Source organism: Asterias rubens, chromosome 21 (assembly GCF_902459465.1).
Source record: "Asterias rubens chromosome 21, eAstRub1.3, whole genome shotgun sequence".
In the NCBI taxonomy this organism is placed as follows: Eukaryota; Metazoa; Echinodermata; class Asteroidea; order Forcipulatida; family Asteriidae; genus Asterias; species Asterias rubens.
The window spans coordinates 12129055-12155304 of record NC_047082.1 but is presented as its reverse complement, the minus strand read 5'-3'; the positions used below and the strand labels follow the sequence as shown (position 1 = coordinate 12155304).

The 26250-nt window shown below is 39.3% G+C and overlaps 2 protein-coding genes across 2 annotated transcripts; one reads left to right on the top strand and one right to left on the bottom strand.

Moving 5' to 3' along the window:
* Positions 1-396: 396 nt before the first annotated feature.
* LOC117304586 lies at positions 397-3422 on the bottom strand. Its single transcript, XM_033789115.1, has 4 exons — positions 3325-3422; positions 2795-2964; positions 1592-1681; positions 397-894 (listed from the first exon to the last, which is right to left on the bottom strand). The coding sequence occupies exons 1-3, from the start codon at positions 3417-3419 to the stop codon at positions 1602-1604; spliced, it is 345 nt and encodes a 114-aa protein (XP_033645006.1). The 5' UTR covers positions 3420-3422; the 3' UTR covers positions 397-894; positions 1592-1601.
* A 4604-nt stretch (positions 3423-8026) lies between these two features.
* Positions 8027-26158, top strand: LOC117304682 (scavenger receptor cysteine-rich domain superfamily protein-like). Its single transcript, XM_033789255.1, has 12 exons — positions 8027-8162; positions 11826-11906; positions 12654-12935; positions 14988-15167; positions 17116-17130; positions 18363-18584; positions 20259-20339; positions 21205-21486; positions 22736-22942; positions 23629-23670; positions 24098-24176; positions 25296-26158. The coding sequence occupies exons 1-12, from the start codon at positions 8051-8053 to the stop codon at positions 25387-25389; spliced, it is 1677 nt and encodes a 558-aa protein (XP_033645146.1). The 5' UTR covers positions 8027-8050; the 3' UTR covers positions 25390-26158.
* Positions 26159-26250: the final 92 nt, after the last annotated feature.

Genomic DNA, 26250 nt, shown 5'->3' with positions numbered 1-26250 from the left:
GGGGGGGGGGGGCGGTTCGTGTATCCAACCAATAGTGTTGAATGTTTTCGTTGATCTCAGAACAAGGGAGGGCTCAACAGGGGAGGGGTACAAAGTCTCCGATATGTTAGGGGGGGACTTGGCTAGTGAACAATATTTGAAAAAGTTAACTTCGCGAAGAAAAGACGACTCTGGAAAAGTGTTCTTTGTAGGATATGCCTTTCAAATCTGCCTCATGTCCGTGTGCTCATCTGGGATTACTTGAGGTGCCCGTGCTTGATGGTGTAATCTGATGATGTCTAAGGGTGTTTGGGCGTTGACTTAAAATTTAACATCATCACATCTAACAACTCAACATGCTCATTCCAAACGAGATTTACACAGTACAGTTTTTACACAAAATACAACATCTCACAATTTGATTTGCATATATTTATTGAGTATTTTATTCTTTTCTGGTATGACCCCGCTCAATTTTCAATAACTTTACAAAACATTGCATTATATTTTGTTTTGAAATTAATATTTGGGAGGCTGTATAGCATTACGGCAGTTTCCTCTCATCCCTACTACTTTTTTGGTTACAACAGCTGTTCCATGTCGATAACTTATTTCTTTTTAAAATCAAACCAAATAAAGTCGTGCTCAAGCCAATCCAAAACCTTCTTGTTTTTGATAAAACATCTCTAAATATTTGGGTTGTAAACTATAAGAGTCATTTGGGCAATATTTTCAATTCTGGTTGACACTCTCACTACTGAGTAGGGCTGTTATGATTTCACCTTACCACAAGCAATCTACAGAGTTCACCTTTGCCCGCCCACGGCCACCAACCCTCCCTCCCTAATCATGAAGTCAAAACAGTCTTTCTATTTTACAAAATATCGTATCCGGTCATCGAGTCCTGTTGTAAATCTGTCAAATGAAAGAACAGTGAAAAAGGAGGATTTAGTACCCTTGTACACTATTAAATAAATATAATGGTTGTTCAGCTGTTTTTGCTCACAAACAAATTAACAAGTTATTAAAAAATGTGATTTCGGTCAACTGGTTGCAGCATACACAACAATTTGTTGGGGTGTTTGTTGGTGTGTTTGTCTGTTCGTTTGTTGTTTGTTTAGATACTCATCTAGCAAAAGGGAACTCGGCAAAATCCCACAAGAGATATACACATAACTTTGGCTACAAGCAAACTCTTGTTATACTCATTTGATTTATGTCAATGAAATGCTCAGATCAAGAAATGGTAATTATTCCAACACTAGACGACGGTACTTATTCAGGTCATTGTGAAATCAGCGGTTCGATTGATAGTAATCGAACCCACAACATTGTGATAACTATTCCAGCAGCCCAACCACTCGGGCAACCGTGAATTAACATGTCCACTGTCCGTGCATCCTGAAAGTCTAGTCTTTCTTTTCCCTTCAGTTTGACACCCTTATACGCCTCTCTTAATGCATGACGTCATCATTCTTACACAAAATGATGCTATGGGCGCACGTCCGCCACATCTTACAGTGGCTGCGCCCATAGCCTCGTTTTGGGATAGAATTGTGACGTACCCCGTGCATAAATATTAAGAGAGGCGTATTAGAAAACCGACACGTACCTTTTTAAATCTAGTTGCAGACGAGGTACTTCTTCTTGCCACCACGGGTGTCTGAGCATGCGCAGTCCTGTCCATAGTCATTGACACAAGCTGTAAAGAAAAATCCCAATCGTATGTCAGTTTCTCTGAGTGCATCTCCAACCCAACGGCTCAGGATTCACTCAACTCTAAGAGAATACTCGATTATTTGAATTCCATATTAAAATTAATATCAATATATACAGTAAAACTAGCCAGTGAAAACTTCGTTTCAAAAGATGGTAGCATTTTTGAGATATTGCCAAAAATCCGGAGCGGTTATGTCCACGCAGGAAGAATAATACGTAATTGGAATACACAATCTGAAGAAGAAGAAAAAAGTTTCTTACAGAAATGTTTTTGAATCTCTCCCCCCCCCCCTCTCTCCCCCTCTCCCTTTCTCTCTCTCTCTCTCTCTCTCTCTCTCTCTGAAAAATATTTCTTTGCAGTGAGGTGTTTCTGAGTTTGTTTTTCAATATGCAGTGCTGTATACCAGAAAAGCTTTCATGATTATTAATTTTGTGAGTAGTTATACCAAGAACAAAAACACCACACCCAATTAAAGTAAAATTTTGTAATAACACATTTAAAAGTTGAAAATCAAATCCATATTTGATCTACGATTTCAGAGTGAGGCTGCGGAAGTAGCTTGAGGGAAGTGTCGTGGCCGAGCGGTTAAGAGCACCGAATTCAAACTCTGGTGTTTCTGATCAGCAGAGTGTGGGTTCGAATCCCCAGGCATGACACTTGCGTCCTTCCTTAAGCAAGACACCTAACCATTGCTTCGTCCTTCGGATTGGACGTAAAGCCGTTGGTCCTATGTGTTGTGTAAACGCATGTGAAAGAACCCAGTTCACTTTTTGTAAAGAGAAGGGGTTCATCACCCCGGTGTTCCTGGCTGGATTGGCAGCATATTGCGCCACAGCACCTTGTAACCCATTACATGGTGCTAAGGATTGGGTCTTGTAATTATCTCAAACTTCGTCCCACTCCTTGCAGTAATAATACCTGGGGCTTTATATCCTTTGGCAAAAGGCGCGTTAAAAATACGGTTATTATTATTATTATTACATTGTTGTCAAGGATACGGATGAATATGTTTTGGATACGTTTGATAAGCGTCTCTTGGGTAACAGAAACAAAAACAGATTTACAAGAAACAGATGGAAACTCAAGCAAACGTACAGTATGGTTTTCCCTTGTTTCCTCGTGCTCTCTTGGAGACCTCCATCAGGTCGTCGTATGCTCTCTTGGCAATCAAATCACCTTCGGTCTCTACAAAGTCTTCAAGCTCAAATGAAGCAGCGACTACGGCAATGGCCACCAACAGAATAAGTACCTTCATGGTTGAGATTCTGCAAGACGATCAATGTCACATAATAGTTATCGATTCTTAAAACAGGGGAGTTGTTCCACTGTTAACGACAAATTTTTCATGAAGTCAACTTTACGTGTACCCGGAATTTAAAAATCAGATCAAGAATATAAAAAATAAAAAATATAAAAAATGGAACGGATGAATACGTATAAAGCAAACTAGAAACTATCATAGAAGAAAAAGCAAGAAAATCCGCGAGTTTAACGCAGATAGTCCTTTTGAAGAAGAAGAAAAAACGACCCCAAAAATGCAAACAAATTGTGGACGGAACAAGAAGTGCGACTGACAATCCGTCTGTTTCCTTACAGTTTAAGAAAAAACAAATCGATCAACTTACCGGTTGTGTTTCTGTACTGAAGAGAACGAACTTGTCTTTGCAGCCTGGAATGAAATGATGAGTGTTTTGCAACTCCTTTTATAGGAAATGATCATGTCTTCTCGCCCCATCTCCTAAGTTCAGTTAATCAAACAACGTCAGGGGACTAACGTTCCAGAACATGGTTTGGCGATTGCGGCGGAGGCTGCGCGCTTGGACAAACTTGATATTACTTTTTTTTGTCATCGTCTGTTGAGGCAATCAGTCACAGCACTTGTCCACTGCTCGTGTTGGAGTTGGAGTTGTCAAGACATAGAGTTGCGCTCTGGTAGATCTTCATAACAAACAGCGTGGTATTTTTTTTTTTTTTTTTCGTAATTAAGGCAACTTTTCGGACCAGGGGGTTTTCTCCTCTGCTGGTTTGTTTAATTAAACCAACACTAATAATGAAACAGATATTAAAAACAAAGATTGATGAAGGTATACAATGATCGTTGGATAAAAACTTGTTTAATAATCAAGTCAGATGAAATAAATGTTATGACGTACCGGCTGTTCAGGTCAGTAATTCTAATGGAGCAACCAGGTCATGGTAAAACCGGTGGATTTGGTTAAAGTTATATTGGAGTTGAAATCCACGGTTCTTTTCAGAACCACCCCAACTCATTAGAGATCATTACATGGTGTTACCGCAAACCATTCTATATCGTATTTCCAACATGCAAAGTTTCAAATGTGCACCTGTGGAATGATAAGATAACACTTTTTCTTGTGCAGCGCTTCATGATACCCCTATATGGGGGGGGGGGGTTATCAAACCGCTCGGTATTTTTCATGAAACTTATGTGTGGAGCTATGTTTTGTATGTTATTTAAAGGGAAGGTACACGGTGTTATTTTTCAAGTTGAACTATTTACTTAAGTTTGCAATGAATTTACACTTAAAGACACTGGACACTATTGGTAATTGTCTAAGACAAGTCTTCTCACTTCCTGTATCTCAACATATGCATAAAATAATAAACCTGTGAAAATTTGAGCTCAATTGGTCGACGAAGTTGCGAGATAACTATAAAAGAAAAAACACCCTTGTCACACGAAGTTGTGTGCATTTCGATGCTTGATTTCGAGACCTCAAATTCTGAACCTGAGGTCTCGAAATCAAATTCGTTGACAATTACTTCTTTCTCGAAAACTACGTCACTTCAAATGGAGCCGTTTCTCACAATGTTTTATACCATCAACCTCTCCCCATTACTCGTTACCAAGCGAGGTTTTATGCTAATAACTATTTTGAGTAATTACCAATATTGTCTACAACCTTTAAGTGTAGATTCGTACGAATCTACACTTTCAACAATAGAGTGACGTCACAAAAATAGTTTAACACCATTTAATCAACAACATCGCGTAATTATTTCCTTGCATAAAACAAAAACAAATGGACTCAGCTCTTACATTAAGTTCAACAAATAATTGTTTGGACATGAGATATTCAGAGGATGCATTTGCTGCATCATCCACGCATTATCCGTAGGCATTGTGTTCCACTGGACAGTGCTGTGACATTCAATTAATAGCTTTTACCGTGGCCTGACAAGAAAACATACTTGAGCAGGGCGGGGGTTGGGAGGGGGATATTTAATGTATCTAACCAAGTTTTAAATTTGTATCGTTTAAGACCCTGGACACTATTGGTAATTGTCAAAGACCAGTCTTCTCACTTGGTGTATCTCAACATACGCATAAAATAACAAACCTATGTTGGTCGTCGAAGTTGCGAGATAACTATATGAAAGAAAAAATACCCTTGTCAACCGAAGTTATGTGCTTTCAGATATGATTTCGATACCTCAAGTTCTAAATCTGAGGTCTCGAAATCAAATTCGTGGAAAACCATTTCTTTCTCGAAAACTACGTTACTTCAGAGGGAGCCGTTTCTCACAATGTTTTATATTATCAACAACTCCCCAGTACACGTTACCAAGTAAGGTTTTATGCTAATAATTGTTTTGAGTAACTACCAATAGCGTCCACTGCCTTTAATGCATCTAACCAAGTTTTGAATTTGTAACGTTTTCACGACAATCTATGAGAATATTTGCATTTTCCTGTGATGCTTATAAAGGAGATTATCACGCTTGCTAATCACTTTTCAAGTTAATGGCAATAATTGCTTAGGCCCCTACTTGGTTGGAAGTGCAGCAGTTGCTTTGGATGGATTTAATGCATTGTTTTTTGTTTTGTTTTTCTCACTTCTAAGTACTGCGGTTTAATGAAACAAAATAGCACTCTTTACCACCACTCAAAGTTTGATTCTTAAAAACGTTACTGACAGTGTTGTGTCTAACACTGTAAAAAATAGCTGCCTGGTAGCTGCCAGGTAAAGTGCCGTAAATTTTACAGTGGAAGATTTGTATTGTGCCTTAAAGGGGTAGTTTGCAAAACTTCTACCGTGAAATTTACGGCATTTTATCTGGCAGCTAGGGTGCCAGGTAAAGTGCCGTCATTAAATGTCACTGCTTTTTACAGTGTATGCTGTGTACATTCCAATGGGAGACTTTTTGGACGCTTGGTGGCAGCAGACTTACCACGTAAAATCCATTGTTCTCGGTCATGGCCGCACGCTCAGAACGACGTTAACAATAAACCTTATCGCAAATACCAATGCGCAAGCGCACACTGTTGAATGAGGTGCATCGTGGGATAGATATGGATCAAATTTGGATATCAGCTGGACCACAATGCACCTAATTCCAAGCTTTACGCGCACGCCCCAGTATTTGCGAAAAGGTCTATGGAAATTTACCTGGTAGGTCTGCTGCCACTTAGCGTCTCAATGTCTCTCATTGCCGATTATTCTTCCTGCGTGGACAAAACCGCACTATAGATGTTCGGCAATATTTCAACAACGATTACCACCCTGGAAATGAAATGGTCACTGGTTTGTTGGTATAAATCTAATAACATATAGGGTTTAAAGGCAATGTACACGTTTGGTAATTGTCAAAGACCAGTGTTCTCACTTGGTGTATCCCATCATAAGTATAACATAACAAGCCTGTGAAAATTTGGGCTCAATTGGTCAACGAAGTTGCGAGAATATAATAAATTATGGGGAAGAACACAATAAAAGACTTCTGGTTAGAAGTCTTTTATTATTAATATTTGAGTGAGAAATTACCTTTTTCTAAAAAACTACGTTACTTCAGAAGGAGTCGTTTCCCACAATGTTTTATACTATAAACAGCTCTCCAATGCTCGTTACCAAGTCAGTTTTTAAGTTAGTATTTGTTTTGAGTAATTACCGAACGTGTACCTTCCCTTAAACAAGCAGTTCGTTAAACAACCCCCTTTAATAAATCCAGCTATCACAAACCAGGAACAACATCTTTCGAAACAGTTTCCCCCATTCATGGATTTTTAGTTTTTTGGTTTTTTTCATTTGGGTGCTTATACGCCTCTCTTAATACTTATGCATGACGTCATAATTCTTTACCAAAATGAGGCTATGGGCGCACTTCCCCCATCACTTGCAGTGGCTGCGCCCATCACCTCGTTTTGAGTTTGCATTGTGACGTATCTCATGCATAAGTATTAAGAGAGGCGTATAATAAGCGCAGGAATATTGGGTGTTCTGGGGTCGATTTCACAAAGAGTTAGGACTAGTCCTAACTTAGGACTATACAATTTGCATGGATAGTCCTAAGTTAGGACAAGTCACTGGTCCTAACTCGAGATAAGACTAGTCCTAACTCTTTGTAAAATCCACCCCAGCTCTGGGAGTTACTGTGTGTACTAATGTAGTGCGCATTTTGGTGACATGGCGTTCACGCGCTAACGATTACGAGTTGTTGCGCATTGTGTTGAAACGACTACCAGCCGCGCAAGTCCAGCCGTCGTGTAACACGGCCCAATTTTGTTGAGCTGCTAAGCACAAAAAATTGCTCAGCGTGAAATTTATTTCTTGGTAAAAACAGGATTACCAACCAAATTTCCAGTTGTTGCATATTGCTTGTTACTGGTATTCAGCTGTTGTTTGCTTATCCTGAAAATTACGTGGAAATTTGGTCGGTCATCCTGTTTTTATCGAGGCAAAAATGTAATGCTAAGCAAGTTTTTGTGCTAAGCAGCTCTATGCAATTTTGGCCTTGGTACATTGATTACGACATGTAACAATTTGGGAAATCCAAACCCTATGTTGTTTATGAAATAAGACCATAAGCTCGTACAATATTCTGTTTCAGGATGTTCCGGGTTCAAGGTGTTCCGGATTAAAGGGACACGTTGCATTGGATCGGTCGAGTTGGTCTTTGAAAAGCGTTTGTAACTGTTTGATATAGAAATGTATATGATTAGAAAGATGTTTTAAAAGTAGAATACATGTACAATGATCCACACAAATATCACTCGAAATTGTGTGGTTTTCGTTTCACCTCGTCGACAAACACGGTCGGCCATTTATGGGAGTCAAATTTTTGACTCCCACAAATAGCCGAGCACGCAATTTCGAGGCACATGACTGTGTGTGGACCATCATTATTCTACTTTTAAAACACTTTTCCAACCATAATTATGCATTTTATAACAAACGGTTACAAACGCTTTTCAAAGACCAACTCGACCGATCCAAGGCAGCGTGTTCCTTTAAGATAATTTCCTTGTCACAAACTGCAGCAGACACGTTTTCATAGAATTCCGTTAAAAGAGAAAGTATTCTTAGCTTTGATTCTATTATTAATTTCAGGATGGTCACATTTAACATGGTGTGTGATAAGATGGGTGGTAGATTGGTGGCAGTGGTCTGGTTTGTTTCAACTTTAATGGTTATAGAGATTGCTTCTTCGCAATGGATTCAAGGTGTGTATTTTTATATTAATATTGGTAACATGAAACACATTTATATTATACATCCTTTCATACTAAACATCATTTTGTCCTCACCTCTTTATTTTTGTTCATAGCCAACCATTGTTTCTGGAATAGAAACTTTGATTGTGCTTTAAGCACACACATGTTGTTGTGTGGGTAAAAGGATTGGGCTACAAGTCAAAACATCATGTAACATGTACGGGGTCTGCCCGATAGTCCGACGGTCCGTTAGTCCGAAGGTTCAATAGTCCGAAGGTTCGATAGTCCGAATCGATAATGAGGTTCGATAGTCCGAATCGATAATGAGGTTCGATAGTCCGAATCGATAATAAGGTTCGATAGTCCGAATTGACAAAACAAGTTGTTTAAATAGTCTGAGTCCACCGTATTGGAAGGTGGAGCAGAATGACATAATGACACTTGACGCCCCCTCCCCATTATATCGCGTGATGGGACGGCAACAGGAGTGTTCCCCCCCCCCACTCAAATAAAACTAATAATAATAATTATTATTATTATTATTATAACTGGCAATGGGTTATTAGGTAGATAACCGGCAATAGGTAATTAGGGATTATAATATAACAACTAGACATGTGTTGTTTGTAAATTACAAACAAAGGGTGTTCGGTGTGTTTTTATAATTTGGTTGTAACCCTTTCCCGATCGGTGTGAAGCACTGTATACTCAGTACTTTTGCGCGTTTTGTAAAAAACTAAAAAGTGAAAACATAAAACAAAAACAATTAAACGGAAGTAAAGGTCACAGGGGTCAAACTTTGTGTAAGATTTTGGTTCAAACACCTTGTGTGTGGTAATTACGGTTCTATTGATATGCATTTTTTTTTTTCAATATTAAACATTGATTGATTGTTATGACGTCATCGATGACGTCATCATCCCCAAAATGTTTACGTCTAAGTACATGGTTAGTTAAAACAGTTACTTGAACGAGAACATTTGAATGGGGATGCTATTAAACTTGTTTATAATGAGTTTGTTTGTCATAATTGTAATTTTGATGTGTTTACTCTTCTGGATTTTTCGTAATATTATCAATCAAAAAAATCCATGTGACTTACTCATTGTGGGAGTTAGCTTAAGACTAGGAGATATAGTTATAGCTTCTAACGTAAACAATTAGGACACCGTTGTTCATGGATGGGAACTGGATAGTTTGCAAACAAATTTAGTTAATTAACAAAGTTTCTTGTGTGCTGGGATAATATGCCAGCATTCTGTGTGCCGTTGGTGGGTGTTAGCCGACGGGGATCCGATATAGACAAATGGAGGCAAGTATAGTTTTGGAAAATTGTATCAAATTTTTATTTTCAACTTATACTTAAAAATCTTGACAAATATTAGTAGTTGTTCCGCACAGGCATCTGTGTTCAATCTTAAAGAAGTGTAGGCGTACATAATCTGAACGGTTGACAAACTGATGCTGTATAGTATTGTTAACAAGTCATGAAAGTAAAAGCCTAATGTTGTTTAAATACGTCAAGAATAGTTTGTGTATTTATGAAAGGCTTGATTATTTTAAGATAATGATTTTCCTACAGCGTGGGCTGTCAATTTTTTAGAATTTTGAAAAGGGCAGTTGTTTTAAAACTTTATTAAAGCGGGAACTGCAAACCTGAGCCCCTCGGAAATGTTGACCAAAACATATTATCGATTCGGACTTTCGAATATTATTGTCGATTCGTACTATCGAACCTTATCGTCGATTCGAAATAATGAACCTTCGGACTGTTGAACCTCGTTTTTGTTTCGAACTATCGAACCTTCGGACCAACTAACCTTTTTTAAATTCGGACTATCGAACCTTCGGACCAGTAAACCTTCGGATCGATGAACCTTCGGACTAATGAACCTTCGGACTATCGCATCAAATGTTCGGATTAACGAACCCTATTACATTTTTGGACTAATGAACCCCCTCTTATGGAAGATTTGCGCGTTCGGACTATCGAACCTTCGGGCTATTGAACCTTCGGACTAACGGACCTTCGGACTATCGGGCGGACCCCTCTTAAACATGGCTACTCATAAGTTTGAGTCAAGCAATGCATCGCTTTCCGTCTATGTTTTGCGGAGCAGAATTTCATTAAGCAACGTTTTCAACTTAACAAAACCGAAAAGTTGTCAGGGCAGTCCGGTTACTTCAATTAACTACATGGTGTTTTGATAACCCAGTTTTACAAATTATGTTTGTGCTAACCGGCCTTTCTGTTGCGTCCTGTCACTGTGCGAGGCTGCATACCTGCGGTTAATAGTGGTTAATTCCACTTTTTGCAGTCACTAAAACACATAGCCGTTACTTTCGAGTTTGGTTTTTGCATTTTTATTCGTCCTCGGTTAGTTGTGTTAATATTGTATTGGCCCTGTCATAGGCCTATGTGTATTTCTCGTGTTTGCTTTCACGTTATTTTGTATTGATTTATCATAGGTTTTCTCGTTCAATTTCGGAAAAAGAGCAGCCAATTTAACCACCAAGCTGTTCTATTTCGTTTGTGCTGTTATTATTTACTTTTGAACATTTCCTTTTTTTGTAAAATAAATAAATAATAATAGTTATAATATGGACCCTGCTGACATTCGTTATCCCAATCAGACGTCAGATTAGTGAATGGTGGCCATCCAAACCAAGGAAGGGTGGAAGTATTGTTAAACTCATCCACTGAATGGGGAACGGTTTGCGACGATAATTGGTGGAACGAAGATGCTGAAGTGGTATGCAGACAGCTTGGATACAGCGGTGTCATTCGGGCACTTGGACAGGGAACAGGGGCTGGAGATATCTGGCTCAATGAAGTGGCATGCATTGGAAGTAGGTGTCATTTAAATTATTCGTTAGAGACATATAATTGCTTGGTATACATGGTGAATCAAGGGGCTATGTGATGAAGTGATTAGTATAAGAATATCAAGATCTTTTTGAGAAAACATTAAAACAATTATCAATTCTCGAGTTTGAAACACTCTTTTTGCCAGTTGATTGTTTCCTATTCATTCTGTCATGGTGCTTTGCTTTGATGTTTGATTTACAAATAACTTACAGGGTTAACAGAAGGTAATGGTGAAAGACTTTTGAAATATTATTCCATTAAATGCTTTATTTTTTGAGAAAACATCAAAACAATTATCAATTCTCGATAGCGAGAAATACGGATTTATTTTAAACACATGTCATGACACGGCGAAACGTGCGGAAACAAGAGTGGGTTTTCCCGTTATTTTCTCCCGACTCCGATGACCGATTGAGCCTAAATTTTCTCAGGTTTGTTATTTTATATATAAGTTGTGATACACGAAGTGTGGGCCTTTGGACAATACTGTCTACCGATGTTGTTTAGCGATTACAGTTTAGCGAATAATGTTTCGCGATTGCATTAAGATCATATTTATAGAGAGATCAAAGCTATAACGTACACACACGCTCTAAAAGCTGTCCAGTCGGATCCTGACCTGAAGTCCGCGTCTAAGGCTGCCTGACCAAGGTTCATGTGCTAACTGTGGTTCGTTTTTAATGGAAATTCAACTCACATTCTGTTTGGGGGTCATTTTGACACATATTCGGGGTAATTTTGAGTGTATACTAAACGTTTTCCGCAAATTTTGATTGATTTATCCCGTCTCGACTTTCCCACAGATGAAACTGGCCTCGAAGATTGTAAATTCGATAACACACACGACTGTGAACATGAAGATGATGTTAGTGTCATATGCCAATGTGAGTGTAGTAGACTATACTCCTCGTTTGCATAACTACATAGAAGACTCGATTTTATTTGTAATACTGAACTTCAAAGCATGGATTGTGAGCTGAACAACATTCCGTGTTACTGACATGTAAACACGAGTTAAAAATGGCACCAGGTGCGGGCTATGACGTCACCTAGCAGCCAACAATAAATACTTGACAGTAATAAAACAGTTGTTCTCTTTGATTTGTCTTGGAGTGTGCGTTCTGATGTCCCATGATACCAATAGCATGCAGGTCCAGATCAAAATGGAAGGGGGGACAAATCTTTGAAATATTTCCACTTCTAGTAATCGAGGTGGGAAAAGTGGGTTGTACTTTAAGTTTTGCTGTTGATCACAAAACCTTTACGGGGTAGGGTCCGGGGCCCTTAAGCGGGACGGAAAAATGTGCATTCTAATTGCTCTGCGGTGCAATCTAGGACCATTGGTGACGGATTTTTGATTTACTTGAATTTCCACTAAAATAAAGCTAAAAAGGTACGTGTTTCTATGTATTAAACACTAGGTTTACGAAAAAACACTCTCAAAAACGTCACAGTGAACAATGGTGTCAAAGGAAGCAGATTTTATACTTAAAACCGGTATGCCGTAATGGAGCAAGGCTTTAAAAAAAATCAAAGGGAAATAAACATAAGGTCAGTTTGCATTTTAATAACCAACTAAGAACAATTATGATACATCCAATGATAATACCATAATATCAATCTGTTTCTAGTACCAGGATATCTGGGGTGCTTCAACCACGCGCGAAAAAGCTACCTATTTCCACCCTTCAAAGAACAAGGCAATGAAGTGCACGCTTTACGCTGTATCAAGCTCTGTTACGAGGAAGGGTATGTCTTCGCTGGACTTCAATACGGATCTTATTGCTACTGTGGAGGTAGTGATACCATGTATGACTTACAAGGAAAGGTCGCTGATTCAAAATGCAGTTATCCATGTAATGGAGACAGCAATCAACTCTGTGGAGGGGATCGACTCGTCGGAGTATTTGATGGTAAGCTTTTTTTAAATCTCCCGGGCTCCATTAAAGGCATTGGACACTATTGGTAATTACTTAAAATAATTATTAGCATAAAATCTAACTTGGTAACGAGTAATGGGGAGCTGCTGATAGTATAACACATTGTGAGAAACGCCTCTGAAGTAATGTAGTTTTTTAGAAAGGAGTAATGTTCCACTAATTTGATTTCGAGACCTCAGATTTAGAATTTGAGGTCCCTCAATCAAGCATCCGAAAGCACACAACCTCGTGTGACAAGGGTGTTTTTTCTTCCATTATTATCCCGCAACTTCGACGACCAATTGAGCTCAAATTTACACAGGTTTGTTATTTTATGCATATGTTGAGATACACCAAGTGAGAAGACTGGTATGTGACAATTACCAATAGTGTCCACAGCTTTTAAAGACACATGACACCCTTCGGTAATTGTCAAAGACCAGTCTTCTCTCAACATATGCACAACATAACAAACCTGTGTAAATTTACACTCAATTGTTCGTAGAAGTTGTAAACGTTTTTAGAACTTTGATAAGTCACTATAATACCAACCGTCACATGCCCGGTTCGTACTTGAGGTTACGTTTCGCACACATTATAGTCGCGTTTCAGGCCTGCAATCACATAGAGGGCATACTTATATCAGGTTTTATGCATTTGCTTAAATGAAGTTTTGCACACTTATAATAACAATAATAAAGAATATTTATAGGGCGCCAAAAACGACCAAAATGGGGTGCTCAAGGCGCACCTAATAATGAAGTCGTTAAGCCTTTTTAAGAATCACGATGTGGACACAGCCAGTTGACACAGTAACTGTCACATGATTCGATTCTCTTAACAGTATAAACATGTAAAGTGATTGTCGTTGATTGATATCAATCAATCAATCAATCAAAATTCCCCTTTTCTTAAAGCCATTGGACCCTTTCGGTACAGAAAAAAAAAGTTCACAGATTTACAAATAACTTACAGGGTTTACAGAAGGTAGTGGTGAAAGACTTCCCTTAAAATATTATTCCATGAAATGCTTTACTTTTTGAGAAAACAGTAAAACAATATCAATTCTCGTTAGCGAGAATTACGGATTTGTTTTGAACACATGTCATGACACGGCGAAACGCGTGGATACACGGGTGGGTTTTCCCGTTATTTTCTCCAGACTCCGACGACCGATTGAGCCTAAATTTTCACAGGTTTGTTATTTGATATAGAAGTTGTGATACACGAAGTGTGGGCCTTGGACAATACTATTTACCGAAAGTGTCCAATGGCTTTAAGAGTAACGATTTAGTTTATCGCCTAGTTTAGCTACCCGTACTAAAAGTAGGCCTACAATGTCAATTTACCCTGAGACTCGCTGACCTTGGGAAATTAAAACCTTAAAGGAACACGTTGCCTTGGATCGGACGAGTTGGTTTATAAAAAGTTTTTGTAACCGTTTGTTATGAAATGCACATAATTGGAAAGATGTTTTAAAAGTACAATACAATGATCCACACAAATATGCCTCGAAATTGCGTGGTTTTCCTTTTGCTTTGCGAACTAACACGGTCGGCCATTTATGGGAGTCAACATTTTGACTCCCATAAATGGCCGACCGTGTTAGTCGACGAGGTAAAAGGAAAACCACGCAATTTCGATGCATGTTTGTGTGGATCATTGTATTCTACTTTTAAACGTCTTTCCAATCATATGCATTATATAGCAAAAGGTTACAAACGCTTTTCAAATACCAACTCGACCGATCCAAGGCAACGTGTTCCTTTTAAATTGTCAATGCGCTGAACATCGGTATATCGAATGTCTCTCGAGAAGTATAAACTTCGTAATCAGTTAACTTTCAGACTATAGCGTCTATAAAATAAAATAAAATTTGTTTGTTAATGTATAATATATGGAAAGGTTTGCGGTAACACCATGAGTTGGGGTGGTTCTGAAAAGAACCGTTGGTTTCAACTCGATGTTTCGATTAGTATGCTCTGATCGTCTTCTGGAGAAAGTTGTGTATAATACCTTGAAATATTCTTTTGATTTTGATAAAAGTGAGGAAAACATTTTGTTCTGATCCGAGGACACCGAATTCTAGGGTGGAAGGTGGTGTCTCGTTTATCTTCGCATCAGTCGTTAATATCTCTTGTCAAGTTGGGTTTGGACAAGTCAGGCTGCAATGCTCCCAGGAAGCTGGGGAAGTTAAATGGATTCCAGATATACCTAAATGTCCAGGTAAGAAGGAGTGAGGGAGAGAGAGAGGGTGGGAGAGGGGGGGGGGGGGGGTAAGTAAATATAGCTGGGGGAAAAAGAGACGAAAAGTAGAAGAGTTGAACCGGGTATTTGTGGTGTCTTGGCCAAGCTCTTTACGGCGGTGGGCTCAAGTTCACAGTTATTCTGTTAAGTTATTCACAGAATGTGGGTTTGAGCATGGAGGAAGGAAGAGAAGGAGCTCCAACGAAGGGACTTCAAAAGAGGAACCCGTGGTACCGCAACCGTTTAACGACACCTCGTAATCACCCACATACCTTACACAGACAATGGGCGACCTGTCGTATGTGAGTTTGCGCGTGCGCACTTGGTTCTTCACTCAACTATGGTGTCGTATGTCGTATGGATATAATACAGAAAAACAACTTTTTTGAGACCTGATAAAAATTGTGTACACTTGTGCTCACCAAATCGAAAAACACAATTGAATACCAACCACCCTTGTGTGCTAACACCCAAATTTTGAACCACTGCTAGTGACCGGAAGGTCACAAAAAATGTAAAAATATGCCATGAGGTTTCCGTGAAACACCACAAACGGTAAATGAAAACGTGTATATTCACAATTCCTGTCTCCAATGATTCAACTTTTCACGCATGCAAGAGCGCAGACTGGCGCTACCACACGTTCTGTACAAAGAGATTTAATCCTACTAGTTAATTGGCCGTCCAGCTGGAGGTCTCCTATCTTTTTCCACTGGCCAGACAGAGGCATTGTCACAGTATTTTTTTGTTACTCTGCGGTTTTGCGGGTCGTTCGAGCTCCTTTTCCTTCCTCCATGGTTTGAGTCACGTAGTGGTCCCTTTGCGACCTTTTTCCTTCTACTTCTTCCCCTAAGTTCTGCTCAAAATAATCACTCTGAATTGAAACCGAATAAGAATTGAGAGACCCACTAGACGACATTGAACCAACAATGACACAGGGATTACTTTATCAGTGCACTAAAAGTTCTTCTTAGTTTTTTGTTTTGTAACAATCTGTATACCGCCGGAGAGATCTTCCTTAACTTGTGAAAAATTGCATGTTAATGCAATTTTTCAAACACAATGGCGCATAAGGATTCGTCCTGGTGTAAAAAAACCAACAATTAATGACCAGGCATCGATTTCACAAAGAGTTAGGAGATATACAATACGTGTGGCTAGTCCTAAGTTAGGACGAGTAACTTGTCTTAACTCGAAATAAGACTACTCTTAAAGGCAGTGGACACTATTGGTAATTACTCAAAATAATTATCAGCATAAAACCTTACTTGGTAACGAGTAATGGTGAGAGGTTGGTGTTATAAAACATTGTGAGAAACGACTTCCTCTGAAGTGACGTAGTTTTCGAGAAAGAAGTAATTTTCCACGAATTTGATTTCGAGACCTCAAGTTTAGAATTTGAGGTCTCGAAATCAAGCATCTGAAAGCACACAACTTTGTGTTACAAGGGTGTTTTTTCTTTCATAGTTATCTCGCAACTCCGACGACCAATCTAGCTCAAATTATCACAGGTTTGTTATTTTATGCATATGTTGAGATGCACCAAGTGAGATGACTGGATTTTGACAATTACCAATAGTGTCCACTGCCTTTAACTCTTTGTGAAATCCACCCACGTACTGTTTTGTTTTTATACAAGGCTGACGAAAGTTGAGTCAAAAGAGGGCGCCATCAGGTGAAATGTCCAGAAACTATACCCTGGGGGATAAGGGGTGGCACAAATATTTCGTGTAAACAGAATCTCCTGCCACATTGGCAGTTTTGAAAATGTACCAACAAAATATTTAAAATGATGTAGGCCCCGCTTATTTTATTTTCTTGAGTTTACTGACATTGTTCTGTATTTTTTGTCCTTTTGTATCTATGCGACTCTCTACTGCCTCCATTATTGGCTGGAAATGTGATATTCTAAAAATCAACAATGTAGACGTGACACAACCTGGTAAACCATTTTCAACTTCGTTTTTAGATTCTAAGGAATTTATTTTCCATTATTGTTTGATCACTTTTTGGTCTGAAATCTCAAAGACCTGATGTTTATGAAGAAAAGGCCAGAAAGAAGTGTCATTTTAACAGCTTTGTTGAACTGGTTTATTGAAAACTAATATCTAGTTCAAGAACCCAATCACTACTCTCTAAATGTAAAAGTTAAAAACACCACTCTTTACATTTCGAGTTGCCCCTCACATGGCTCTTTTAGTGTGGTGGTTATTTCACTCTTTTAGAGGGGTTTCACTTCTTTTCAGAGTGAAAAATCCATCAAAAAGATGCAAACTTCAATCTGAAAGAGTGGAAGACCACTCGAAAAGAGTTGTCCCTCATATGGCTCTTCAAAGAGTGCCTTTTCACTCTTTTGCATTTAGAGAGTAGGGTTGTGAGCATCAGAGTATGGTTTCGACTAGTCATGGCACTTGTGCCCTTGAGCAAGCCACTTTACCATTGCTTCGTTTTAAAAATGGAAATGTAGCATTCTGCTCTTACTACCAGCCAGGCTCAAGTTGATGATGCAGCACATGCCTGCATCCATCTGACTCTTAAAGCCATTGGACACTTTCTGAACAGAAAAAAAAAGTTCACTGATTTACAAATAACTCACAGGGTTAACAGAAGGTAATGGTGAAAGACTTCTCTTGAAATAATATTCCATGATATGCTTTACTTTTTGAGCAAACATTAAACAATATTATTAATTCTCGATGTCGAGAATTACGGATTCATTTTAAACACATGTCATGACACGGCGAAACGTGCAGAAACAAGGGTGGGTTTTCCCGTTAATTTCTCCCGACTCCGATGACCGATTGAACCTAAATTTCCACAGGTTTGTTATTTTATAGTATATAAAATGTGATACACGAAGTGTGGGCCTTTGGACAATACTGTTTACCGAAAGTGTCCAATGCCTTTAAGGTTTTAGAGTGGCGACCATTCTCATCCCCAGTGGTATGTGGCAACGTACCTCTGGCGGAAAATTATTTGGATCGATGTCCCAAATTTAAATTAATTTAGTGTGATCTTCACTGTGGAGTGGCCGTTCCGCCTTAGGCATTCTCTCATATGTTGCATAAACAAAATTAAATAATTATATAAAAACTATTCAATTCAACATTCCTTCCAACAGGACCACAGATTTTTTTCTCACAATTAATCAATGCAAAATATTACTGTTCATAGACGTTCGATTGGTTAACGGCGACTACCCAAACATGGGTAGGGTGGAGGTAATGGCTATCAACGGCGAATGGGGAACAGTTTGTGACGATTATTGGCGACAGCCAGATGCTAATGTTGTGTGCAGACAACTTGGTTACAAAGATTACATCACAGCACACAGTGGAGCATTCTTTGGTGAAGGAACCGGAGAAATCTTACTTGATAATGTTGAATGTACTGGAGGTTTGTTCGTGACAAGTCAGGCATAACACCTTTTCCATTCTTGATCATACAAGTGTCGCTAACTCTTTTTAATATAGGTTTTCTCGGTCGAATTCGGCAAATGAGCGGTCAAAATTCACTTCCTGCGTTCAAATTAAAGCTGTTTTGACTCTCCAGTTGTTACTGCGTTTCAAATTCACAATTCGGCCATTCAATTTCGTTTTGGATCGAGTCGAATTCCTTTAGCACTCTGTTCAATTTAGCGTATATTTAGTATATCGTCATTCTTTTTCGTGACACACACGCCTCAAGAAGCGACTGTGAATTTACATGCTGCTTTGATGAATTGTTAAATTGATTGATCATTTTGTTAAATCGAATGACGCAACATTACATTTGACTGATCATAAAACGAAATCGAGTGACCCTTTTCAGTAGCATTCGCGACCGAGAAAACCTATAGTAACTTATTTATTTGGATTAAAGACACTGGACACTATTGGTAAAATGTCAAAGACCAGTCTTCTCACTTGGTGTATCTCAACATATATGCATAAATAACGAACCTGTGAAAGTTGGAGCTCAATTGGTCGTCGAAGGTGCGAGATAATAATGAAAGAAAAAAACACCCTTGTCATACGAAGTTGTGTGCTTTTAGATGGTTGATTTCGAGACCTCAAATTTCTAAATATGAGGTCTCGAAATCAAATTCGTGGAAAATTACTACTTCATCAGAGGGAGCCGTTTCTCACAATGTTTTATACTATCAACATCTCCCCCGTTACTCGTCAGCAAGTAAAGTTTTATGCAAAAATTATTTTGAGTAATTACCAATAGTGTCACTTGGTAACAAGCAATTGAGAGCTGTTGATAGTATAAAACATTGTGAGAAACGGCTCCCTCTGAAGTAACGTAGTTTTCGAGAAAGAAGTAATTTTCCACAAATTTTATTTCAAGACCTCAGAATTAGATGTTGAGGTCCCGAAATCAAGCATCTGAAAACACACAACTTAGTGTGGCAAGGGTGTTTTTTCTTTCATTATTATCTCGTTGCAAAAACTTCGACGACCAATTGAGCTCAAATTTTCAAACGTTTGTTATTTAATTGTGCTTATGTTGAGATACACCAAGTTAGAATACTGGTCTTTGACAAACACCAATAGTGTCCAGTGCCTAAATTAATGGATGAAACCAATCGACTGAAGAGAAGTCAGAATCGGACGGACAGATCACCGATCACCCAAGTCATGCGAGCAACGTTAATTAGAGACTTTTAGGGACGCTTGGTGGCAACTGACTTCCCAGGTAAAATTCATTGTTCTCGGCAATGTGCGCATGCTGAGAACTACGTAAACAATGGAAGTTTACCTGGTAAGTCTGCTGCCACCTAGCGTTCCAAAGTCTCCCATTTTGTTTTCCAGTAAAGGCTCATCTGGTCATCAAAGTTAAGAAAATGATGAAAGGAAAAACACCCTCAAACATTTTTGGAAGGTTCAGAAATTACCAGCCAGAATTAACCTCTTTCTCAAAGATTATGTCACTTCAGAAGTAGTCCTTTCCCACACTATGTAATACTATCAACATCTCTCTGTTGCCTGTTACCAAGTATGTTTTTATGCTGAAAATATATATTCCCCCGATCCCCGTAATTCCTAAACTGTGGTGTTGATGAAAGTTTATGTGAATTGTTTCCAGATGAGACTCGTCTGAACGAGTGTGCATTTTTAACCGTAGATAACTGTGGACACGATGCAGACGCAGGCGTCACGTGCCAATGTAAGATATAGGGTGCGTTCTTTTAGCTTCACTGGGTCGACGCCGGTGAGTGGAGGTGTTTTTTTTTCAGGACGAACGTGGGTAATTATCTGCACACATTCGTCCTGGGAAAGAAAAAAAAACGTCATCCACCGGGGTCGACCTGAGGAAGCTAAACGAACGCACCCAATAAGTAACTACTTATTTCCAAAACGCTCCTACATACGTTTATCCGATTGGATTGACTGACATTCGATTCATCGTCATTCAGGCAAACTCGATTTGGTCTGTCCTTTTCTTATGTCCACGTCGTACCCCCCCCCCTTTCTGTTGGAGCTTTTTTGGGTGTATAATTTGTGCTTGAAAGGCACTGTAGGCCTACACGTTTGACAATTGTCAAAGACCAGTGTTCTCACTTGGTGTATCCCATCATAACCACAAAATAACAAACATGTGAAAATTTGGGGTCAATTGGTCATCGAAGTTGCGAGAAAATGAAGAAAGAAAAAACACCATTGTTGGACGAATTTGTGTGCTTTCAGATAGGAATAAAAGACTTTTAGCTATAGAAGTCTTTTATTATTTTAGTGAGAAATTTCCTCTTTCTCAAAAACTACGTTACTTCAGGGGGAGTCGTTTCCCACAATGTTTTATACTACCAACAGCTCTCCAATGCTCGTTAAAAAGTCAGTTTTTAAGTTAATATTTGTTTTGAGTAATTACAAAACGTTTGCCTTCCCTTTAAATGATTGTCACAAGTTTATTTTATTGTTTACAACTACATTTTCTTTTGTGTACGATTTAAAACAATCGAACGATTAAAACACCACAGGTATACTTTGCCTTGAAGTGATTTAAATATAATATAAACTTATTTTTTTAATAGTACCGGGCTACCTTGGCTGTTTCGTGGATAGCACCGAACTAAGGGTACTGCCGTTTAACAAAATGAGTGGCCCATCTGTCCACGCTTTACAGTGTATTATACACTGCTTTGGTAAAGGCTACTTCTTTTCTGGCGTCGAGCGAGGCAACGAGTGTTACTGCGGCCGTATCGACACGGCGTATGACCGGCTAGGGAGAGCACGTCGGTCAGATTGCCGCATGGCTTGCGGTGGTAACAGCAATCTACATTGTGGGGGTGACAACGCAATCAGTGTATTTGATGGTAGGGTCATTGTTTTTTCTTAATCATTCACATTAACCCTTTTAATAATAGCGTCAAACAAAAGTGTGGATTTAAAGGAATTTTGGAAAATAATAACAAGAAAAACCACAAAAACTTTATTTCCGAAAGCGTTTTTTGTTTTTAACGGCACGCTGAAAGATGAAAAGCATTTACTTTCAACCACTTTATTTGTAACATAAATATAAATGCTTTTTAACAGAAGAAAACAAAACTTTTTCTAAATTATGATATTATGAATTTGTGTGAGTTTAAGCTCAGTTTGCTTGCACAAAATTAGGCACAAAGACACGAGAAAAGCGTTTCCCTTTATGGAAATTTAATGTCTTCCTCGACAATCTATGCTATATCTCTGACATGGCTGCATGATATGACAGTTTACTACATTCTTGATAAATTTTTTTAAATAAGCACTGAGTAAAATACTGAAATTCTGAAAAAAATACTCTGCCGATGTAACGCATTTTAGCGTCTATTACGCAGTTTCCGCGTCTTTGACCCCTTAATCACCTAAGACAAGTACCGTTTTCAAGATGATTCGGTTTCTATTTAGTTGCAAATATTTGTGGTCAGTGATCTACATTGGTATATCAAGATGTCCTGTTAAGGAAATTGTGATAGTCAATGAGGAAAAACATGTAACTTCCATAAAGAGTGAAAATAAACATGATTTCCCTATGTCTTAGTGCACAAAACTAAGCACATGTACACCCAGGCAATGGCGCGCGGTGCCCAACACTGCGCGCCCGGTGCGCGTTGATTGCAGTATAACTTAAAGCCATTTGACCCTTTCGGTAAACAGTGTTGTCCAAGGCCCACACTTTGTGTACCACAACTTCTATATCAAATAACAAACCTGTGAAAATTTAGGCTCAATCGGTCATCGGAGTCGGGAAAAAACAACGGACAAACCCACCCTTGTTTCCGCGCGTTTCGCCGTGTCATGACATGTGTTTAAAATAAATCCGTAATTCTCGTTAACGAGAATTTATATTGTTTTGCTGTTTTCTCAAAAAGTAAAGCATTTCATGGAATAATATTTCAAGAGAAGTCTTTCACCATTGCCTTCTGTAAACCCTGTAAGTTATTTGTAAATCTGTGAACTTTTATTTTTTTTTTCAGAACCGAAAAGGTCCAATGGCTTCAACAGATTTTTGGTTGAAAAAAATTAGAAGGAATGTCTTTGTTCCACACCCACATTAATTAATTTATTGTTCTATTGCTTCATCAGTGACGAAAGCACATTGTCCTGACCCGGGTGTACCGCGTGGTGGCGCTAGAACGGGTAATTCCTTCGTCTTTGGGTCAACAGTGCATTTTTCCTGTGAGGACGGATTTCAACTGAGCGGTGAACCTTCTCTTCATTGCCTTCTGGCTCAAGGACACACCAATGAAAGTGGCGTGGTTGGCTGGACTTTGGATGTACCTCATTGCGTAGGTAAGCACAACATTTTTGTCTAAACAAGTTTTCTCCGCAAATTTCAGCAACAAAAATCACTCAAATTAATTCATAAACACGCCTCCAAATTCACCCATATTACCACAATCCACTCAACCAATAAGCTGTTGTAGCTAGTGACGCACTCAATTTGTTTTCGTGCACATATGATTTCGTTTTTCTCGTTCATTTCCGTTTAAAGGCAGTGGACACTATTGGTTATTGTCAAAGACTAGCCTTCACAGTTGGTGTATCTCAACATATGCATAAAATAACAAACCTGTGAAAATTTGAGCTCAATCGGTCATCGAAGTTGCGAGATAATAATGAAAGAAAGATAACCCTTCTCGAAATCAAATTCGTGGAAAATTACATCTTTCTCAAAAAACTATGGCACTTCAGAGGGTGCCGTTTCTCACAATGTTTTATACTATCAACCTCTCCCAATTACTTGTAATCAAGAAAGGTTTTATGATAATAATTATTTTCAGAAATTACCAATAGTGTCCACTGCCTTTAAGTATTCCGCTACTTAAAGAGAGGAAATAAAATTATATTCAAGTTGAATGTGTTTTGATTAATAAATTTATAATACCCGAAACTTCAAGAAAAGTTTATTCTGCATATAATTAATACAAGTAAATGTTGATTTGAATAAACCCTCCCTCATAAATCATTTTCTTTAGACACAGATGCTACGTCATCCCTCGACACAACGACGAGCCTCGGTAAATATATTTGTTTTATACTTTTTCAATTTTTGACGTCAAAATTCGCATCGCATTCGCATTTGCAGGAATTATGGACTGGACATTACTTTGTTGGATGTGAACCGAAATAAACTCTGACATAAAATAGTACCATTGCTTCGTCCTTCGGATGGGACGTAAAGCCATTGGTTCCATGTGTTGTGTAAACGCATGTAAAAGAACCCAGTGCACTTATCGAAAAGAGAAGGGGTTCTTCACCCCAGTGTTCCTGGTTGTGGCTGCTGCATGCGCCGTAACACCATGTCAACCCACAAGGTGCTACATTATTGGGTCTCAGAATTCATAACTTTCAATAACCTCTCTTTCTGTATAACGCCTTGAGTACATTGTTGGTAGATACCTACTCTAAATAAGACGATGTTATCAATGCTTTATATTCCTACAGGTGCCGCAATTGGACCACTTTTTGCTGTCGGCATCCTCCTGGTCATCGTAATAACAATCTTCTTTGTAATCAGGCGAAGGTAAATAAACAGTTCATTTCATTTAATTTATTCTGGTTGTGAAGCAAAGGACTCTCCGAAAAGCGAGCTTAATCACTATCCTGTACGCCAAGAATCCAAAATGGAGAGACGACAAGCAAGTAATAAGTTTCAGTGATAAATTAAGGAGGGAAAACCAGAGTGAATCATTCCAGGGAAAATCCATGCAACCATGTAGGGACTGAATACCCAATCGACAAAGTGCCCCGCCATGATTCGAAAGAATTAGGGACGTATACAGATTAATGACGAGAAAAGATGCATGTGGTCAACCCGACCGCCCTATGACAACCCGACCGCCCTTAGGCCTCTGTGGTTACTTTGTGGTTGTGATCTGAATATAATCGAGGTTTTACCAATTCAAGGTTTATTAGTTTGCAACCGTGTAAAAGGAAATTCTCCTGAAGACGCCCAAAAGCATACGCTCGTCGCACCTCAGCAATGCGAACATTACTTTAAAATTGTGGTTTTCCCACCAGGTGCAAAGCTGGTCCGATGTTGACTTTATTGATGATATTGTGCATATATTTAAACAGCTCCCTCTACCATCGGTTTAGTATGTTGAAATAAAACATTCAATGGGTGCGTTCGATAAGCTTCCCTAGGTTTCCTAGGTTGGCCCCGTGGTGCACACTCGCCCTCTCGTGATAACGTCATGCACCTCAGGTCACCCCGAGTGACCCTCTAGTGACCCACTCCACAAGCAGAGCACGGGGGCCTGACCTAGGTGAGCCCTGTAATGACGTCAAAGCTGTTCAAACGTACCGGGGGCAGACCGGGATGCTATTTGTTTTTTTCCCAAACGACATTTTAATAATTTCATTGTGACGTAATTTTGACAGAAAGAGCCAATTTTGACGGAAAAGGGAAAACAATATTGCAATGTCGTTTGGGGATAAAAAATCGCGACCGGGGTCGACCCAGGGAAGCTAAACGAACGCTACCTTAATCAAGTTTGACCGTCATATGTTAAAACACGCTCTCGATTGTGATATTATCGACCTGAAAGCACTGATACAGTTTTGAGATTTTGATGCAGCTGTACCCTCGAAAAAGAGTCCTTTTCACAATCAGTTTAAAACCGTTCGTTTTAAAATGCAGGAAGCGGCGAATAGCAAATACTCATCCGAAGCCGAGTAACAACCCTTCCCCCGATGCTGTTCAATATGCAAAATGTCAACGAGGATACTCCTAATGTGTACTGCAGTATAGAAGAACCAACAGACAACAGCAGTTCCCAGTTCACGGTTCAACAACCAACTGTTGCCATTGTCAGCAAGCAAAACAGCAACGAACAACACGGAGATATAATGGTCGATAACATCATCTATGAGGGCTGTCTGGGTGATGATGACGTCGGTGTGAATCTTCAAAGCAACGAGACTTCAAACTTCAAAGAACGGGAATACATTGGTGAACTGTACAGTCAGATAAAACAATAGTTCCCACTTGACGTCACCAAAGCCCTTTTCACACGAGAGTCACAGACCAACGTCCAGTGTTGAGGGCGCCAGTACAACTTTGGAGGAGGTCTATGATCCCGGTTGTTTATTACGCGGGTCCGTGGTGATTTCATCGCACGGATTCACTTCACTCGACACAAATTCGAGATTATATAACGGGACTGTGATTTCACTCCATGGTTTAGAAAACTAGCCCTCTTGTGGGTGCGTTCGATTAGCTTCCCTGGGTCGACCCAGCGATGCTCAGTCAGGTGCCCCCTGACAAGAGCTAATCGAACGATCACACTCGCCCTCTCGTGGTGACGGCATGCACCTCAGGTGATCACCAAGTGACCGGCAGCCCAGAGCACTTTGGTTAAAGGAACGAGGTATACGAATATTGGTACCTCGTTCCTTTAACCAAAGTGCTCTGGGCTGCCGGTCTACAAGGCACTGGGGGCTGACCTGGGTGAGCCCCCGTCAAAGCTATATTAACGTACCGGGGCAGACCGGGATCGACCCAGGGAAGCTAAACGAGCGCACCCATAAGACTCTTCCTCTGTGCTGTACACGGATAGTCGAAAGTGTAAGGCCGCCAGGGCTAGTGTGAAACG

What these genes read in the sequence shown, in the direction of transcription:
- LOC117304586 (XM_033789115.1), bottom strand. Translation starts at nt 3,419, where the DNA reads ATGATCATTTCCTATAAAAGGAGTTGCAAAACACTCATCATTTCATTC. An exon ending in TCAGTACAGAAACACAACCG is followed by an intron (nt 2,965 to 3,324) that starts GTAAGTTGATCG and finishes ATCGTCTTGCAG; the next exon opens with AATCTCAACCATGAAGGTAC. An exon ending in AAACAAGGGAAAACCATACT is followed by an intron (nt 1,682 to 2,794) that starts GTACGTTTGCTT and finishes TTTTCTTTACAG; the next exon opens with CTTGTGTCAATGACTATGGA.
- LOC117304682 (XM_033789255.1), top strand. Translation starts at nt 8,051, where the DNA reads ATGGTCACATTTAACATGGTGTGTGATAAGATGGGTGGTAGATTGGTG. An exon ending in CGCAGGCGTCACGTGCCAAT is followed by an intron (nt 20,340 to 21,204) that starts GTAAGATATAGG and finishes TTTTTTTAATAG; the next exon opens with TACCGGGCTACCTTGGCTGT. An exon ending in CGACACAACGACGAGCCTCG is followed by an intron (nt 23,671 to 24,097) that starts GTAAATATATTT and finishes ATATTCCTACAG; the next exon opens with GTGCCGCAATTGGACCACTT.